This window comes from Ochotona princeps, chromosome 2 (assembly GCF_030435755.1).
Source record: "Ochotona princeps isolate mOchPri1 chromosome 2, mOchPri1.hap1, whole genome shotgun sequence".
NCBI classification, from domain to species: domain Eukaryota; kingdom Metazoa; phylum Chordata; class Mammalia; order Lagomorpha; family Ochotonidae; genus Ochotona; species Ochotona princeps.
This window is the reverse complement of record NC_080833.1, coordinates 85,448,539-85,467,892: the sequence shown is the minus strand read 5'-3', so window position 1 is coordinate 85,467,892 and position 19,354 is coordinate 85,448,539. Positions and strand designations below refer to the sequence as shown.

The 19,354-nt window shown below is 43.3% G+C and overlaps 1 protein-coding gene across 2 annotated transcripts in view; it reads left to right on the top strand.

The window, feature by feature from the left end:
* The window catches only part of LRRC39 (leucine rich repeat containing 39), a 44,274-nt gene that overhangs the window by 12,470 nt on the left and 12,450 nt on the right, over nt 1-19,354 (top strand). For both annotated transcript variants that reach the window (XM_058659563.1, XM_004582009.4), the window contains exons 6-8: nt 15,655-15,800; nt 16,486-16,638; nt 17,432-17,571. In XM_058659563.1, coding sequence (XP_058515546.1) covers nt 15,655-15,800; nt 16,486-16,638; nt 17,432-17,571 — 439 coding nt within the window. The remainder of the gene's footprint in view (nt 1-15,654; nt 15,801-16,485; nt 16,639-17,431; nt 17,572-19,354) is intronic.

Here is a 19,354-nt window from a genome sequence, read left to right as displayed (position 1 = left end):
AGTTTTTAGATAGAGGTTAAATTTAAAATTTAAATTTAAATTTTTCCAAGATATGTTTATATTCTACGAACTATTATTAGTTGCTTTCACAAATAAAGCATTATACATATGCAGGAATACTTCATAATACAATAGATTCATGTAATGATCACTATGCCCCTGTACATGATGAAATACATCATCATGTGGACACTTTCTAACTTTTTTTATTTTTTTATTTCTAATTTTTTTGTGATTTATATCCCTAAAACTGTCTCTTCATGTAAAAACCATGTAAATTTGTATATTTCCACTAACCAGTTTTCACCTTGGTTTCTTCACTTAAAACATAGCTTATATTGGAGAAAATACAAAAACAAAATCTTAAGCCTAGGATTGATTCCCATCAAAAACATGTTCTCCAAATAACCATTGGCCTTGGACACATGCCATTTTTCATTAGTAGGTCTCAGGTCCCAGTTTTCACATATGCAAAATGAGATGGTTAGATTGTAATCGTTTGATTATCTTTGCAACAGTCTAAAAGCAAATGGTTCTGGTATTAATGAGAAGCCAGGCACTGGAGACGCATCATTCAAGCATGCAATTACACGCACTGTGTACACACAAAGGTACATTTGCTAGTGTAAAAAAAACCAGTATTCTTCATTTTAAATTTGAGCAATTTGAAAATTACTAAAGTCAGATGATATGATCTGAACTCTTAAGACAAGGAAACAGCATCATCCCCCCCCCCCACCCCCAGCAATCCCCGCTCCCCAGACAGGACTCACCTGCTTTTTTGAACTATCCTCATAATGTCTTTGTGTAATTTTCTGTGATACAAATGTTAATCTGAACACATCTTAGACAGAAATAAAACATAAACCTTCCTATCCAAATGAATACGTTTTTACATAAGTGAATCTAATTCTCAACATTTTGAGACTTTTGTTGGCTATGGAAAGAAGACATTTTGTGATTTTATGTTCACGAAAAGTTGAGTTCACCTCATATTTGATCATTTCTAGTTACCTGAGCTAAAAGACATGCCTAAAATATGTTGAATATTACTTACCTATTTACAAAGCTGATATCAAAATTATTCAGTAATTTAAAGTACAATGGTGTGCCTGCTTTTTGTGCACCGGCTGCCACGTGCACGTGGCCAGTCACGCTCAGACCTGCCTAACTGAGCCCCAGGAGCTGACCTCTCGGAGGTGGGACTCTGGCTTTGTTAGGCAGGTCCAGCTCCTCCTACTGCTTGCTTCAACTTGAGCTGGGGAGGGGAATGGGAAGGGGTGGGTCTTTGAGTCCGGGGATCATAACTTCCTGTAGCTGCCAGACTGTGGAGGCACCCCAGGGCTACATGGGTCGTCCCATGCCTGCTTTGCGCACACCGGCCACCACGTGCACATGGTGAGCCACTCCCGGGTGGCCAGTGCGCCATTTGGTGCCAGGATTTGCCTGCTGGCCGCCAGGCAGGGGAGCTCTGGGATTTTGGTTGTTTGATGTGCTGCTTAGGTAGCTCCACGCTGAACCCGCAGTGCGTTGCAGCCGTGAATCAATCCTAAAGATTCCCAATGACAGTAAATCTTCCTCTGAAGAACCTGTAATTACTTAATAATGCTGAGCACCGAATACCAGTTCATTCAAAAGCCCAGACTCTGGGCATGCCCAGCAGGATGTACCCATTACTTGCCATGATGATGGATCAGCACAGGGGTCACAGTGGGCAGGGCCTCGACATTAACTAGCACTTGAGAACCATATCTGGGGTGGATTGTATGGGGGGTGTGTGGGCCACGCCCTGAGGAAATTCCAACCCCACTGGGTGACTTCGGAGTGGGGATGGTGACAGTCTAAGCTGGATGAAACCAAGGAGTTTAGCCACAGTGTCTAGGACAGGGATTGCGACAGGCGATGGGCTATGCTGAGCTGAACCAGAGCAACCACTGGCACGCTTAACACTGGCTGTGATCAGGCCCAGTTGGGGAGCAGGGGGGAGACCCTGGCTGGGTGAAGGTTTCCACCAAGGGGCGCACAAGCTGGAATGGGGCTGCATTCTGGTCAGGACACAGTTGTATCCTCCCTTGGCACAAGTGTGGACTGGGACTTGGCGCACTGGGCCCGGTCAGACTGCAACACCTTCTGGTGTTCTGGAGGACCAGGGTAGATGTGAGATAGACTAGGCTGGATTTCAACCCCAACTGAGTCATGTATGTGCTATATGTGGGTATGGACGAGCCGTGGCTGGGCTGAAACATCCAACAGCAAGAACCAGAATGGGTTGAAGGCCAGTAAAGAAAAGCCGTTGCTCCTGCTAGGACAGGAGATGAACTGAGTGTGCTGGCCCACGGACCCACTGGTATGCGCGAAACCTGGCACCAGGAGGGGTTCTGAGGGAGGAGCCTGAGCAACTCCTCTGACAGGACACAGGTCCTACAAATAAGCACAAGAAGCACGGAAGGAAACAGCCCAGAAAAAATGCACCACTCGCATACATTTGGCATGGGCTGGGGGTAGACCAGGCTGAGTTAGTTCGCGTCATCCACTGGCAAATCCGAACGCCAGAGCAGAGTGTGGGTCGAGCCAGGTTCATTTGTGACAAAAGCAGGATACAACACAGAATACCAAGGTGAGGCTGCCTGTGCCAGATGAGACCGCAGCACCCAACCAGTACACGTGAGAATCTGGAAGGGAGGGGCAGAGCCGACAGGGGACTAAGGGGTAGTTACCTTGCTGGATAGCTACTCCCACTGGAGAGCGTGAGCTGGGACCAGACTAGGCAGGGCTGCAGCACCTGTGCACCTCATATGGACCAGATCAGGGAAGAGCCAGGACAGGTGGACTATTCCTACTAGTGTTAACAAAACTGGAGAGGGTGGAGCTGTTGGGGCTTACCCATGGCAGAAGCTGGCACTAGGGGCCAATACTGTTAAGCCCAACCACAGAGCCACCTGGAGAGAACATAATCCCAGAGTGAGAGTGACCTGGGAGGGGAAGAATGCGCCCCCCCTCTTGGGTTAATACTCCCATGGGAGGGCACAAAATAACTAGGATAGAGAATGGGATGGCTAGACAGAGAGGCACTCAACAACATCCATGAGGGCTGGGCAGTTGAGCTGGTTGGATACAACTAAGCTCCAATACCCTTCGACGTTTACAAAAGCCAAATGGGATGTGGGGCAGACTGAACCAGGCTGCTACAGGTGCTGGCAAATCAGGGCAAGGGTGGGCCTGGTGGGGATTATTGTGGGTCGCTCTCACTAGGCTGCAGCTCCCAATGGTTGGTGTGAGGGCCGAGTATGTGATGGGCAGAGCCAGGCTAGACTGCAACACCCATTGGTACCAGTGGAAGTTGAGGCTCAAGACGGAACCAACTCAGCAATTGCAACCACCAGCTGATGGGGAGACGGACTGTGCCAGGTCCTGTACTTGCTAGTACATATAGGATTCAGGTCTGGGAACACCTCAAAGTTTCTTTGGGGATCCCCTCAATCAAAATGGCGGACTTAGAACCTTAACCAAGAAAAGACGGAAGATAGAACAGGACAGTCAACCACCTCAGCTATATGTTGGCAGCGAAACACTGGACAAAGGGAGACTCTGTGATGGACTATGTCAATCAGTAGATTATTCAACAGTCTCATCGTGTCTGGAGTGGCGAGATTGGTAGCAATGCATAAATGGTGAACTACCGGGACCACTTGAGCAAGGATCTCAGAGCATGCCCAACATCCGGGACCTGGGGTGGGTGGGAGACTGGGTGGGGCTTCTCCTCAATATTCCCTTTAGCCCTTGTAACTTTTTACCCTAATTAAAAAAAAAAATCGGTAAAAAAAAAAAAATACAATGGTGGATGAGTCAGGTATGTACAATCTTTCCAGGCTGGGGAAGAACATGTAAATGGAAGATATTTTAAACAATTAACTAGAGCTTATAAACAGCAACATTAATACATTTTAAAAACTGATTTTGTGGGTGTCTCTCTCTTTTTCCTTTCAAGAGCCATCCCACTTCCCGCCTTTCTCCCAGGAGGTGCTTTCTCTTCGCTCTTGTTTCCCCATTCACTTGTTCCCTTTGCAAATAAAACTTACCTGTCTATAACTGGTTTTAAAAAACTGATTTTGCAAAAAAAAAGATGTTACAGAATCTTATATCATAAAACTTAAAATTTTTAATGCATATAATAGTAATATGTATATAGAAAAATGTATACAAACATTTATGTGTATAGTCATGAAATATCCAAAACAAGTATAAGAATAATAAATACCAGATTGAAGACAGGTATTAAAGCTAGAGGCAAGGATGGGAGAATCTCATCATCAAGCTAGTCGTATGTTTGTTTTCTTAAGTTGAGAACACTGATACTGTATTTTTTATTTCAGTTTATTTTGAACTGACATACAAGAATTTATACATTTCCATGGGTGCCATTAAAGATTTTGTACAATATGTATGCACTGTGTAATATCCAATCAGAGTAAATCTCTCCTCAATAATTAGACATTTTCTTTTTTTTTAAAGATTTATTTATTTTTATTACAAAGTCAGATATACAGAGAGGAGGAGAGACAGAGAGGAAGATCTTCCATCCGATGATTCACTCCCCAAGTGAGCCGCAACGGCCGGTGCGCGCTGATCCGAAGCCAGGAACCTGGAACCTCTTCCGGGTCTCCCACGCAGATGCAGTGTCCCAATGCATTGGGCCGTCCTCAACTGCTTTCCCAGGCCACAAGCAGGGAGCTGGATGGGAAGTGGAGCTGCCGGGATTAGAACCAGTGCCCATATGGGATCCCGGGGCTTTGAAGGCGAGGACTTTAGCCGCTAGGCCACAGTGCCGGGCCCTAGACATTTTCTTATAGTGAATTGTTCAGAATCTTTCTTTAAAAATTTTGTGAGTTTTTTTTGTGGTTCAAAGTAAAATATACAGCACATCATTTCTATCATTAATGCCTCTACTGCCCAATAGAACACCCGGACTTCTTACTCCTCTCTAACTTCTCTCATTACCTTCCCTAGCCTCTTGAACCACAAGTATACTGTTACACTTCTATGGGATAAACTTTTTAGATCCTACAAAGAAGTAAAGTTATGTAATCCTGCTCTTTTTGTGCGGGGTTTATTTCACTCAGCATAATGACCCAGACAGTTCCTACCATAATTTTGACAAATAACAGAATGTCATTCTTTTTATGACAAGATAATATTTCATTCTATACTTGTAATACATTTTCCTTATCCATTCATCAGCTGGGTAATTACTTGATTCCATCTTTTGGCCATTAGGAGTAATGCTGCAGTAAACATAAAGGTACAAATATTGCTTTGATGGATTGGAGTGTGTGTGTGTGTATCCAAGAGCAGGATTATTGGATCATATGCTACTTCTATTTTTAGTTTTTTGATGAACACCCATGCTTTTCAATAATAATTGTTCTAACTTACATTTCCAGAGCCAGTGTATAAGAATTTTCTTTTCTCCAAATCCTAACCAGGACATGTTGTCTTTTGTCTTTGTTATAATCAACAAGCTAATCGGAGTGAGGGACTACCTCATTGTAGTTTCGGCTTGCATTTCCCCAGGATTAATGTTGTTCAGCAGCTTTTCACATACCTGTGAGCCATTTGTATGTCTTCCTTTGAGAAATTTCTATTTAGAGCTGTTTATTTATTTTTTTTAAAGATTTATTCATTTTATTACAGCCAGATATACAGAGAGGAGGAGAGACAGAGAGGAAGATCTTCCATCCGATGATTCACTCCCCAAGTGAGCCGCAACAGGCCGGTGCTGTGCCGATCTGAAGCCGGGAACCTGGAACCTCTTCCAGGTCTCCCACGCCGGTGCAGTGTCCCAATGCATTGGGCCGTCCTCAACTGCTTTCCCAGGCCACAAGCAGGGAGCTGGATGGGAAGTGGAGCTGCCGGGATTAGAACCGGCGCCCACATGGGATCCCGGGGCTTTGAAGGCGAGGACTTTAGCCGCTAGGCCACGCTGCCGGGCCCGAGCTGTTTATTTTTTAATGGAGTTATTTGGAGGGGTTTTTGTTGTGGTTTGAGTTTCTTTTATATTCTGGTTATTAATACTTTATCAGATGTATGATTTCCAAATATTTACTCCCATTCTGGGATTACCCCATTACTCTATTGGTGATTTTCTTTGTTGTGCAAAAACTTTTTTAGTTTAAAGAAAGCACAATTGTCTGTTTCTGTTTTTGTTTCCTGTATTTTAATAGTCTTAACCAGAAGTGTTTGCTCATTCCAATATCCTGATGCATTTGTCTTGTTTTAATAGTTTCTAAATTTCAAGTCTTATCTTTAAATCTTTAATACATTTTGAGTTGACTTTTATACATGACGAGAGACGAGAACCTGGCTTCACTATTCTGCACATGGAAATGTATTTTCTCTGGTGCCACTTACTTTTTTAGACTGTCCTTTTCCCAGCAAACATTTTTAGTATCTCTGTCAAAGATCAGGCAGCTGTGAATGTGGGGTCTACTTCTAGGATTCCTATTCTGTTCTATTAATTGACATATTTGCTTTTATGCCAATAACTGATGTCTTAATTACTGTAGTTTCACACTTTACTTTTCATTTATTTTGATTTAATTTGCTTGAAATCAGAGCAATGGAGCGACAGAAAGAGAGAGGCAAACATGTTTCATTAGCTGATTTACTCCTCAAATGCCCACAGTCAGCGGCATGGGCCAGGCCAAAGCCAGGTGCCCCAAACTCCACCTGGATCCAAACAATTGAGTTATCTTCCAGTGACTCTCAGGAGTATTACTAGGAAACTGGGTCAGAAGCATTCAGCCATCCAGGACTTAAACCAGCACTATGATAAGGGATATAGATGTTGAAGTGGAGGCTTAACCAGCTGCACTGTATTGTCTGGTCTCATACCACTGTGAAGTCAGGGAGTGTAACGACCCCTGCTTTGTTGATTTTGCTGAAGATCGCTTTGCATATTCAAGGTCTGTTGTGGTTCCACAAAATTGTTGGTAGTGTTTTTATCTAGTTCCATTAAATCTATAAATCATTCTGGCAGATAGACAACTTATTAATGATACAGATTCTTCCAATTCCTAAGCATGATCCCATTCTTCCATTTGTGTGAGTGTGTCCTGTTCAATTTATTTCATTGGTGTTTCATAATTTTCATAGTTGAAATAGTTCACCTCTTTGGTTGAATTTATTCATATGTACTTTTGGCAGCTATGGGAAATAGAATGATTTTCTTGATTTCTTTTTTAGGTGTATTTAAATGCTACTATCTTTGCACATTTGCTTTGTATCCTGCAACTTGGCTGAATTCTTTTTTTTCTTTTAATTTTTGAGATTTATTTATTTGAAAGGCAAAGTGACAGGTAGACTAAGAGATGCAGAGATTGTCCACTTGCTGGTTTGTTGCCCAAACAGTTACAAAAGCCAAGTACAGATCAAGCTGAAGATAGAAGCTTGAACTCTGTTCTCGTCTCCAACATGGATGACAGGCGTCCAAGTATTCAGGCGGCTTTATGTTGTCTTTCCAAACATATTAGCATACAGCTGAATGGGAAACAAAGTGGCACTTTACCCACTGCATCATAACACTGACCCCAGATTTCTGGCATCATAATTGGCAGTTTAACCACTGGACTAATCCAATCCTTTGTATTTGTGTAGTACCAATTAGGATGTTTGCATTTTCATCTGTAATTTCGTTGATTTGAAACTTCTTTTTTTCTATGTCTAACAAAGGTTTTATCAATTTGTTAATCTTTTTAAAGAACCAACTCTTCATTTCTTTTTTTTTTAACATTTATTTATTTTTATTGGAAAGGCAGATATACAGAGAGGAGGAGAGACAGAGAAGAACATCTTCTGTCCAATTGTTCACTCCCCAAGTGAGCACAACGGCCGGTGCTGCACCGATCCGAAGCCAGGAGCCAGGAGCTCTTCCAGGTCTCCCATGCGGGTGCAGGGTTCCAAGACTTTGGGCCATCCTCAGCTGCTTTCCCAGGCCACAAGCAGGGAGCTGAATGGGAAATGGGGCCGCCGGGATTAGAACCGGCACCCATATGGGATCCCGGGGCGTGCAAGGTGAGGACTTTAACCACTACACTATCACGCCAGGCCCCGTCTTCATTTCATTGAGTTCTTGCAGCTTCACTTTGCTTCTTTCTGCTCCAAGTTCCGCTTTTCTTTCCTTCTAGTCATTTGGAGTTTTTGTTCTTTGTTTTATAATTCGTTAAGATTCAGTGATAAGCTCCTTGAGATTTTTCCACTTTTATAAATATAAGCACTTGGTGTTACAAGTTCCCCTGTAGTGCTGTCTTTACTATATTACATAGATTTTGGTGCGCCACATTTTCATTTGTTGCAAAGAATCTTTAAATTTCCTTTCGAATTTATTCCTTGATCCCCTGGTTGTTTAGGAATAAGTTAAGGTCCATGTATTGTTGTTATTTCCAATTTTTTGTTACTGATTTCTAGTTTTATCGTATTATGCGTAGGAAGTATGCTTGGTAGTTTTGAAGAAGACTTGTTGAAGCTAGTTTTGTGACATGGCACGTTTGACCTCTCCTGGGGAGCCTTGCCTGTGCTGCTGAGAAGCGGGTGTGCTCTGCAGCTGTGGGATGGAGAGTCCTGTAGATGCCCATCATCCAACTGACTTAGGTGCAAGTTAACTGTACTGTTTCTTTGTTGATTTTGCGTGTGGCTAATCTGTTCCCATTCCCAAAAGTAGAGTGTTACAGAACCTATGCTTATGGTATTGGGGTCTTTATTTAAATCTTAATATTTGCTAAATATATCTGGGTGCTCTGACACTGGGTGCAAATGTTTACAATTGTCAGTTCCTCCGGCTGAAAGAAACCTTTTTTGATATCATTACATCTCTTCTTTTGTTTACGCTTTTTGACTTAAAATTGGTTTTACCTGATGGCACTGTAGGGAATACTTTGAGAACACTCTCTTTATCTTGAGCCTCGGAGAGCCTGGTTGTTTCTTGGGGTAAGCTTGGTCGAGTTGAACCTAACCGGTGATCCTACCCCTTCCCATAGCTGAATAGTTCATTTTTCTGGGTTTCATAATTTCTCTTCTTATCTTTTTAAAGATACTTCCTACCTCTTTGACATTCTCAGCTCACCCTGGCCTCCAGTTATTGTCGTATTTGCTATTTACATGCTGTGTCAATGCTCCCGTAAGCTCTTCTTTTTTCCCTTGATTCTTTTATTCTCTCCTCCAAACTATATATTTTTTTCTTTTTTCGTTTGAAATTGACTATGAAGATGAGGGAGTTGCAGACCCAGGTCAACCTCCAGCTACAGTGGAGAGGGTCCAGGTTGTGGGGAAGGTGGATGAATAAACGTTTCAGTTTTTCTACTGTGCCCTGGGGGAGGAGGGGCGTTTATGTCACTCCTTGCCATCAGACTACATCAAAGATGGTCATTTGATGTAGCCTTGGAGATCTTGATGTGGGGAAACATGATCTGAATATGTTACTTGTGTGGTCTTCATTCGGAGGAGTTTTAGCTTCATTTTGCTGGAGGATTTCAGTGTGTCCACAGGCCAGAGGTGTTGTTCAACCTGTCCTGCTTTCCATCTTTTGATGTGGAACTCAGAGTCCTCTCTTTGCTTAGGTGAACTGGCTATCTTATTTTCTGTGTGTGTATCTTATTTTCTGGGTATCTTCTCCATTCTTTTTCTATTAAGATTTATTTTTATTGGAAAGTCAGATTTACAGAGAGAAAGATCTTCCATCTGCTAGTTCACTCCACAAGTAGCCACAATGGTTGCAGCTGAGCTAATCTGAAGTCAGGAGCCATGAACTTCTTCTGGATCTCCCACGTGGATGCAGGATCCCAAGGCTTTAGGCCAACCTCTACTGCTTTCCCAGGCCACAAGCAGGAACCTAGATGGGAAGTGGGGCAGCCAGGATACAAAATGGTGCCCATGTGGGATCTCAGCACATGCAATGCAATGTCTTTAGCCACTAGGCTACTGCACCAGGCCCATACTATCCATTCCTACGGAAGAGTAGGCAGCTGGGGTGGCCCAGTCCTGCAGCATGTGCTTGGGTTAGACCATATGCCCATGTGATTGTCCCTGAGATGAAAGATTGAGTGCAGTGGTCTAGTTTGGAAGTCACCCAAGAAACCTCCCGTGGGAGATCCTCAGACCATGCTCTCGTGTGCGCCAGCTGGTGCAGGGCCAGTTTTCGCTTGTCTCTTGCTCCAGCCAACCCACATACCCAGTAGGTGCAGCTGTCTGGTCAGTCTGGTCAGTCTTGTCCCCAATGCCAACTCTCACACAAACCAGCAGCTGTTGCAGCCTAACCTGGCCCGGCCCAACCGAAGCCCTGACAGCTTAGCCTGGCCTGGCCCAGCCCTTGCCTCAGTTTTTATGCACATCAATAGGTGCTATGGTATAGCAAGGGTGTCCCCAAAGTCTCCTACCAGCCCACCCTTGTGTCCCATGCATGTTGGCAGATGCTGTAGCCTAGTCAGGGTGACCCCAGAAAAGCACTACCAAACTCTCCCCCAAGAACTGCTTTTCCAGGTCTGGTACAATAGCTTAGCAGCTGAAGTCCTCGCCTTGCATACACCGGAATCCCATATAGGAGCCGTCTCTAATCCCGGCTGTCCTGCTTCCTATTCAGCTCTCTGGTTGTGGCCTGGGAAAGCAGTCGAGGACAGCCCAAAGTCTTGGGAGCTGCAGCTGCGTGTGGGAGACCTGGAAGAGGCTGCTGGCCCCTGGCTTCGGATCGGCTCAGCACTGGCCGCTGTGGCCACTTGAGGAATGAATCATTGGACGGAAGATCTTCCTGTCTGTTTCTCCTCCTCTATATATATCTGACTTTCCAATAAAAATTAAAATAAACCTTACCAAAAAAAGAGACAAAGAAAAAGAACTGCTTTTCCAAGCTCTGGTGGGTGCTGTGACCCAGCCTGGTGTGGTCCACCCTCAGCCCTGTCTCTCGTGTGCACTGGCAGGGCCTTGGTCCAGGAGGTCTTCTGGATCCCCCCCTTCTGATCCCTGTGTCAGCCTCCCTGATCACCTAAGGATACAGTGACCTAGTCCATGGAAGTCGCATGTCAACGAGCCCTCGGTGACCCCCATTCTGATTTGTCCCCCGACCTCCTTTCCTGGAGAATGTGTGCCTCCATCTCCTTGCTTGTGTGGTGGGGGAATTATGGCGGCTACTCATGCCCTGCACTCACCCCACCCTGCCCAACCCACTGAAACACTCAGTGTTGGTGTTGGAGGGCACAGTGCGGGGAGCCATGATGGCAGCCTGGCCTCCACCAGATCTTAAGTAGAATAGGCAACTATGCTGGTACACTGGTATAGTTAACACAGAGTTGGCACTGACCAGACCCAGAGTTCCAGCCAATTATTAGCTGCTTTTCCTCCCAGTAGTGTAACACTTGACTAAGTACAAGGCAACTTCAGCAGCTGCCTACAGCTAGAGCCAACTGTGTATTTTCAAGTAGCCTGTTTTTAAGCTCATTGATTCTTTTTTTTAAATCTATTTTGTTATCGATACTTTCAATTTAATATTAGACTACACTTTAGTGTGGTGAGGACTAGGGAGTTTCTTGCCTGTGCTTTTCCATATTAACTTTTCCTGGAACCTTCCTGGCAGAATTGCAACCAGCTCTGGCTCCACACTGGCAAGGATTCCCAATGTCCTCTCTTTAATCGGTTGTTTTCCTATAGATCTGTTCAGTTGTCCTCCTACATCCCAGGAGGGTGGCAGAAATCCTAGTCCTTGGGCTATCTTCTGTCACCTTCCAGGCACATTAGCAAGAAGGTTGAAGGGTTTCACAGAGTAACTGGAACTTGAATCTGCACTCCCATATGGTGCAGGCACCATTCTAAAACACTCCTATCAAGTCTGTTATAATAGTAAGTCACTTCTGTGTATTCTTGTGGAGTTTGTTGCGTGCCTTTTATTTTAAACTCTAAATATGAGCTTTTGACAATATCAGATCCGTTATGGTTCATTTCAGAATCCCTGTTTTGTCCTTACATGAGGACACAGTTTCATGAGTGTTTCTGAAACTTGTTTGTGTATGATGTAATTTGTACACTTGACAATTTCCCTCCGCCCCATGCCACCCGCCCCAAGTCTTCATAATCTGGCTTCTTTTGTGTCTGGCCTTTCAGAAATTCTAAGCAGTCAATTTATTTTCTTTAGCCTTAATAGACTTTTCTTTGACTTCAACACTAGGTGGCAGTGGTGCTCTAAATAAAGGTTTGCCATCCTTCCGGGCTAAAACCTTCCGCTGTGTGATACCCAGGGCTCAGATTTGTTTCAAAATCGCAGATGTACTGCTCACAATGAATCATGACTACCAATGTTGGATCCATGCCCACTCCCCCCTTTCCAAGAAAGGGGGCAAGATCCCTTATCTATGCTGTGCTTTTTGGAACTGGGGGAATAGTGAAGTGGATAACTCTGCAGTATGTATTTTCCTCTTGTTGTATTAAAATCATTCAGTGAACTCTCACTTTGTCTCCAGAGCATTTGTAAAAGCAACGTGGTGCGTGCATAGCTCTTCAATTCATGTCTCTCTGGACAGATGATCGTTCGAGAGTCTTACTCAGCTGCCATCTTATTCTGCTCTTCTACTATCAATAAAGTATTGTATATAAATTATCAGGCACTAAGATTCTCTCAGTGGAAATAAACTCTGGGAAGTTGATATAAAGTTTATTCAGGACAGTGTATGAATGACCTAGGCCTCCTGGAAGGCCAAAGTCCAGTGACTTTTATGAACCTAGGAAGGTTCCCTGCACCAAACAATGCACATACCAGGCTACCCATCACTTACGCAAACTGATGTGTGCTGTGGCCTAGCCCAGCACAGCCTGCCACAGGCCTGGTTTTCACATACACCAGCAGGTAGCACAGCCTAGTCAGGGCAATCTCCGATAATCCCCACCAGGTCTGCCCTGAGTCCCAGTTTTTGTGTGTGCTGCCATGTACTGTGGTCCATCATATCTCCCATCTGGCTTTCATGCACACCCATGGGTGCTGCACCTTAGCTCAGCCCAACCCATCCCCAGACCTAGCCCACACACATGACAATCAGTGCTGCTTCCTTGCCTAGCCTGGTCTGTCACCAGCCCTGGCTCTTATACTCACCAGCAAGAGCTGCAGCCTAACAGAGTGGTGCCCAGTTTCCTTACTAGGCCTGCTCATAACCCAGATCTTGTGTTTTCCAAGCAGTACTGTGGTCCAGGCCAGCCCATTCCCAGCTGTCACACTCACCCATGGAAGCAGTGGCCTAACAGGGGAGTCTCAAAGGCTTGGCTACTAGGCCTGCTCCAAGCTCTGGGTCTTGCATGTGCCGGTGGGTGTTGCAGCCCAGTCTGCGGATGGTCTCTCCCAGTCTCAGCATTCAGCACAAGATGCTACAGCCTGGCTTAGCCCAGTCTGGCCCAGTCCTATTCCCAACCCTCAAGTGAACTGGTCTGACCTGACCTGGCCTGGCCTGCACTCTGTTCTGGCTCCCACTCAAGCCAATATATGCTGTGGACTGACCCTGCCTGGCCTACCCCGACTTGGCTAGCACATATGTCAGTGGGTGATGCAGCCCAGTCTGGTCTTGCCTGCCACCAGCCCTGGCTCTTGTACTCACCAGCAGGCGCTGTGGTCTAGCAGAGGAGTTCCTCAAGTTCTCCTACCAGGCCCACCTGTCATAGGCTAGCCCACCCCCAGCCTCAGCTCTCACAGTCACCTGTGAGTTGGGGAAGTCTCATAGGTTCCCGAACTAGGCATATTCCCAGCTTTGAGTCTTGCACATGCCAGTGCGAGCTGCTGCCTAGATTGGGCCAGGCCACAGTACTGGCACTCACTGGTGCGTACTGTAGCCTAGCTTGATGGCCTACACCATCTGGCTCTCACTGAAGGGTTCCACAGCTTAGCCTAGCCTGGCCTAGAGGGCTCACCCGCAAGACCCAACTCCTATGTGACCTGGAGGGTGCCACAATTTAGCCTGGACTGTCCCATACCTGTTCTAGCTCTTGCCAGTGCAGGACAGGTTCGGTGTGTCACCTGCACCAGCCAACGTACATATTGCTGGATGCAGCTGCCTGGTCAGTCCTGCCCCCAACTCTGTATCTCACACAAGCTGATAGGTGTTGCAGCCCAGCCCAGCCCAGCTCATATCAGCAGATTTCACACACTCATGCTGCTTCCAGCCCTGGCTCTCGCATTCTGCAGTGCTTGCTGCAGCCTGGCAGGAGAGACCCCAAAGATTGACCAAGCCCAGTCCTAGTACCCATTATTGCAGGTGCTGATGGGTACTTCAACCCAGCCTGGCATGGCCCAGCTGCAGTCTCAGAGCTCACCGGTGAGTGTTCCAGCCTAATCCAGCCAGGCACAGCCCACACCCTGCCCTGGCTCTTGTGCATGCCAATAGGTGCTGTGGCCTGCTTGTCTGCCCTCAGTCCCATCCTTTGAATGTGCTGGCAGGTGCTGCAGCCTGAGCCTTTCCAGTTTCCTCCTGGCTCTAGCTCCCATGAGTGTCAGGTGGGTTCTTGTCAGCAGAATTCCATGGTGCAGTCTGACTAGGCCTGTCACCACTGCCAGCTCTCTGCACAAACCCACGGGTGCAACAGTCAGTCCCACAGAGGTGAGCCCTCAAGTTCTCTACAGGACCTTCCCCCAGATCCAGTTCTCTCATGTTCTGGTGGGTTCTGTAGCCCAGCCTGAGTGGCCTTCTCCCTGCTTCAACACTCTCGGGCAGTACTGCAGCCTAGACCAGCAAAGAATGCATTCCAGCCCCAGCTTTTGTGTGCCACCAATGGGCAGTGGGTGAGACTATTCAGCTCTGCCCAGGTCTCCCACATGGGCAGATGTCCTGGCCTGACCCAGACATGCCCTCTGGTTTCCCCTCTCTAAACCACTTTTTCTCAGCTCCCCCACCCACCTGTGAGTACAGTGACTGGAACCATGGAAGTCATTTCTCCCGTCAAACATGCGCTCAGCTACTTCCATTCCAGTAATTCAGAGACGTCCTTTCTGGACAATCTGTAGCCCCACTGCCTAGGGGTCAGGGTGGCCTGTTCCAACCTGGCATTCCCTGCCTTCCCCACATATCTTAAATAATAATAAAAATAAGCAACTATGCTGGCATTCTTGTATAGTTAACAGAGAGTTGGCATTAACCAGGCCTAGAATGCCTGCCAGCTACTGGCTGCTTTTCTCTCATTAGTGTAACACTTGCCCATAGGTACAAGGCAACCCAGACAGTTGCCTACAGCTGAGGTCTTTGGAATGTTTAGCAGGCTTCTCAGGGGCAGTATGTTCTCAATCCAATGCAAATAACTATTATTTTAAAGTAAGTTTTCCCATATAATTCTCAGCTACTGGATGAAAGATGCTTAGTTCTGGAAGAAAAGAAATTGTTTTGCTACACAGGTCCTGTGAAGTCTGGAGCTTGGTCATTTTGGAAAATACATTTTCTGTAAATAGATGAAAATACTACACATTTTTCATTTCACTGGAGGTTACTTATTTTTAATTTTTTTTCTCGTGTGCCATGAAAGACTAAATAAGGCCTTAGGATATGTGAACATTCCTTGATGTGAGGTATGTTCTTTACTAATATGAATCTTACAGTGGTTTACATCGTGAGCACTTATTTAGAAAAACCTTGTTTTCCTCCACAGCTCAGCAATCTGTTAAAACTTACTCACCTTGATTTGAGTATGAACCACTTCACTACAATTCCACTTGCTGTGTTGAACATGCCTGCCCTTGAGTGGCTGGACATGGGAAGCAACAGGCTTGAACAACTTCCTGATACCATAGAAAGGTAAAATTAAGCAATTTTTATGCTACTAGAAACATCTTGAAACTATCTTTGAAATTAAGAACTAACAAGTTGAACAAGACAAAAAGGGCTCTCATACCAACCATACTACAGCCATTAAGTGGCTTTTTACTTAGTCCAAATAAGTAAGCACGTTTTAGGAGAGGAAAATCTGGTTGACTTCAAGAAATTGATAATATGCCACAACAATAACATGAATTTTACAAACTGATGAACTTATACAATGAGATGTAGCTAACTTGCCCAAAGTCACAGTGTTAAGTAGGCGAGGCATAGTTTGAGCGTATCTCAGTACAGGTCCTTGTGTTAGCTATCAAGTGGAGTAGTTTGACCTAAAACAGACATACTCATGATTTCTGATTTCTCATGTAATGTTCTAACTTAGATTAACCTTTAAAACAATTTTTAAAGAAATTCTACAAAAATAGTGAATTCTAGAATTTGTTTATTTCATTTCCACTACAACATGAGGTAAGAACTATACTGTGGGGATTTAGTTTCAGATCCTAATTATCAGGCAAAAGGAACTCAGCTAACTCCGTCATTCCTCTGGTTAAGAGAGATGTTATACAAGATGACCTTTTTTGGTCTGTATTTTTAAGGTAATAAGAACCAGGGTTTTCATATTATGTGTAACTAGTTGCAGAAACCTCTTTTAATTCTTCAGAATGCAAAATCTACATACGTTATGGCTGCAGCGAAATGAAATAACAAGCTTGCCAGAAACAATCAGCAATATGAAGAATCTCGGGACCCTGGTTCTCAGCAACAACAGACTGCGAGACATCCCGGCATGCATGGAAGCCATGACCAGCCTGAGGTGTGTGCGTGCAAAACTGACCGAACACGGTCATGTTGACATGTCTTCTAAATATGGGTCCTCATTCATAGGAATGGTACATTAAAAAAAAATCTTTCCAATGTTGAAATTTTATAACTTGATGAATAGGGTTCCTATCAAAATTGTCCAAATGAATCCAAGAACTCTTGAAACTGAATTAGTTCTGGGATTTATCAGTTGAAGGAAATATCCTGTTAACATTTTTATGAAAATTATTTTTTACTGTTAACAAATGTTATTCACAATACAAAACCCCAAAGCATAAACTACAAAGTGATATAATCAACAATACTACCAGCAGAAAGTAGGTAAAGACTATTTATTATCAGAACTCCCTGAGGTGTTTCCCTTCTAAAACTCAGTTTTTTGATAGTAACACTGAGACAAAAATACACATCAAAACCCAAAACTTCCACTGTAAAATATCCAGTCTCTACTAGTGTGGCAAGAGTGATGTCAAAATGATAAATAATATCCAGTTCTATCAAATATGAAGAAGCTAAGTTCATGGCATTATCTTAAAAAGATGCACTAAAACTGGTTATAAGCTAAACATTAAATACTGCTATGGACTTAAAATTGATTTTATAGACTTTGAAAAATAATGTCTAAGGCTAGTATTTTTATCTCTATGAAGATATGTCACATCTAGCCAAGTTGTTCAGTTATTGAAAGCAATTAAAAAGCAATTTAGTATAAAATCATCTACTTTGTCTAAGGAAATAAATACACTCTTCTGTGGCACTTACACTGTTTTTTGGTAAACTACTAGGTTCGTCAACTTCAGAGACAACCCATTGCAACTGGAAGTAACACTGCCCCCCAGTGAAAGCGTAGATGAAGAGGAGGAACAGGAATTATTTGGCATACAGTTTATGAACATGTACATACAAGAATCACGGAAAAGGGCAGGTAGATGATTTATATGTAGCCGTCATTTTTTGTCAATGGAAAGTGTATACAATTAACTCCTTTTATATTAACTGCTGTATGGATCTCTTGTCCCTTTTGCCTTTTCTATCAAATTCTTGTCTGATGGTTAACCCTATTCAGAAAAAGAGTGAAGTTTAATACGGTTGCTAATATTGGTAAGGGCTGGCTGAGACTGTACAGACACTTAAAGTCTTCCAAGAGGAGCCAGGAAATAAGCACTTTGGCCAGACATTAGAAGCACAATTAAGGAAATAAAGTCCTGATTCTTTTAAAGCTTCATTGCCACATTCCACCAGCTTGCCATGCATGCCAGTCTGAATTGACCTTCCCTGCCATTTCCTTTCTTTACAATCTATGAATAGAAAAAAAAATTATGAATGAAAATGGAGAACACAGATTTTAACCAATAGTCAAAATATAAGGTTTAATATATAGATTTTAATCTAATTATCTAAACTTGCAAAAGTTTAAACCAACATTAAGGATAGACTATAAAGAGCACAAGCCTCTATTAATAAAATCAGCAATGGTTGGGTATTTGGCCTAGCAATTAATTCTCTGGTTAAGACATTAGCTCCCATTTTGGAGTGTCTAGGTTATACTCAGCTTTATTCCTAATTCTAGCTCACTGTTCATGTATATCTGGAAGGTGTTCCCTGGTATCCACATTTAAGACCTCAGTTGACTTCTTGCATGTGGGCTTTAGACCCAAGTCAGGGGTGATGTAGGCATTTTAGAAGTGAACCAGTACATGGGAGCTTGCTTGTTTTTTTTTTGGCAGTACAGCTACTTAGAAATAAAAATAACAAAATTATAGTAAAACAAATCATGATTTCAGGATTTCTAAAATGTGAAATGTATTTAAAAGATAGGCTTTTAACTCAATGCAACAACTACTTTGTCAAATGAGTAAAATCAGAATAAGGAATAACTTTTTTTTAGCAGTTGAAATCATTTTTACCAATATCCAATGGAGTGTACTTACAAAGTAGTGGTCACCTCTGTTATGTCAAGATTAAAAAAGTAACAGCATGGGGGACTGGCTAGAGAAAGTATAACAGCAGCTTGCGGCTGTTGCACTTGCGGCTGTTGCACTTGGGGCTGTTGCACTTGGGGCTGTTGCAGCTTGGGGCTGTTGCACTCACTTGGGGAATGAATCATATGACAGAAAATCTTCCTCTCTGAATATCTGACTTTGTAATAAAAATAAATAAATCTTAAAAAAAAAGGAACATTTTTGGTTTATATCCAATTTTTATTTTATTTCAACTTATTTTCTCCAATTTGGAGACAATTAATATATCCCATATATATATTTTAAAGGCCTGATGGATAAAAAGATACATAATAATTTAAAGAGTTACTTGTAAATTTCAAATTTAATTTTAAATTATTTACAAGTATCTTCACAGAAGTTGTAGCTAACAAAGAAATTAAGTGAAATGGTTCTTTTTTCTTGAAGACATTTCTTCAGTCTTATCTGTCAGACAAATCTTGATAATATATAAATGCAAGTATGGCTCAGGAAATCTGAAGGTAATTTTATTAACTCTGAACAGCTCTGAATTTGCATTTACGAAAATCACAAATGGTTATTCTTTCCATGGGAAAAAAAAAAATCTTCAGATTAGCCAAATTCTCATTGGTCCTTATTACAAACTGACAAGTGCTCATTGTATTTGAACTTGAGGAATGAAAAAAATAAAAGTAAGGGACAATAAATTTGTAAAAGTAATGTGAATAGAAAGAAAATAAACTAATT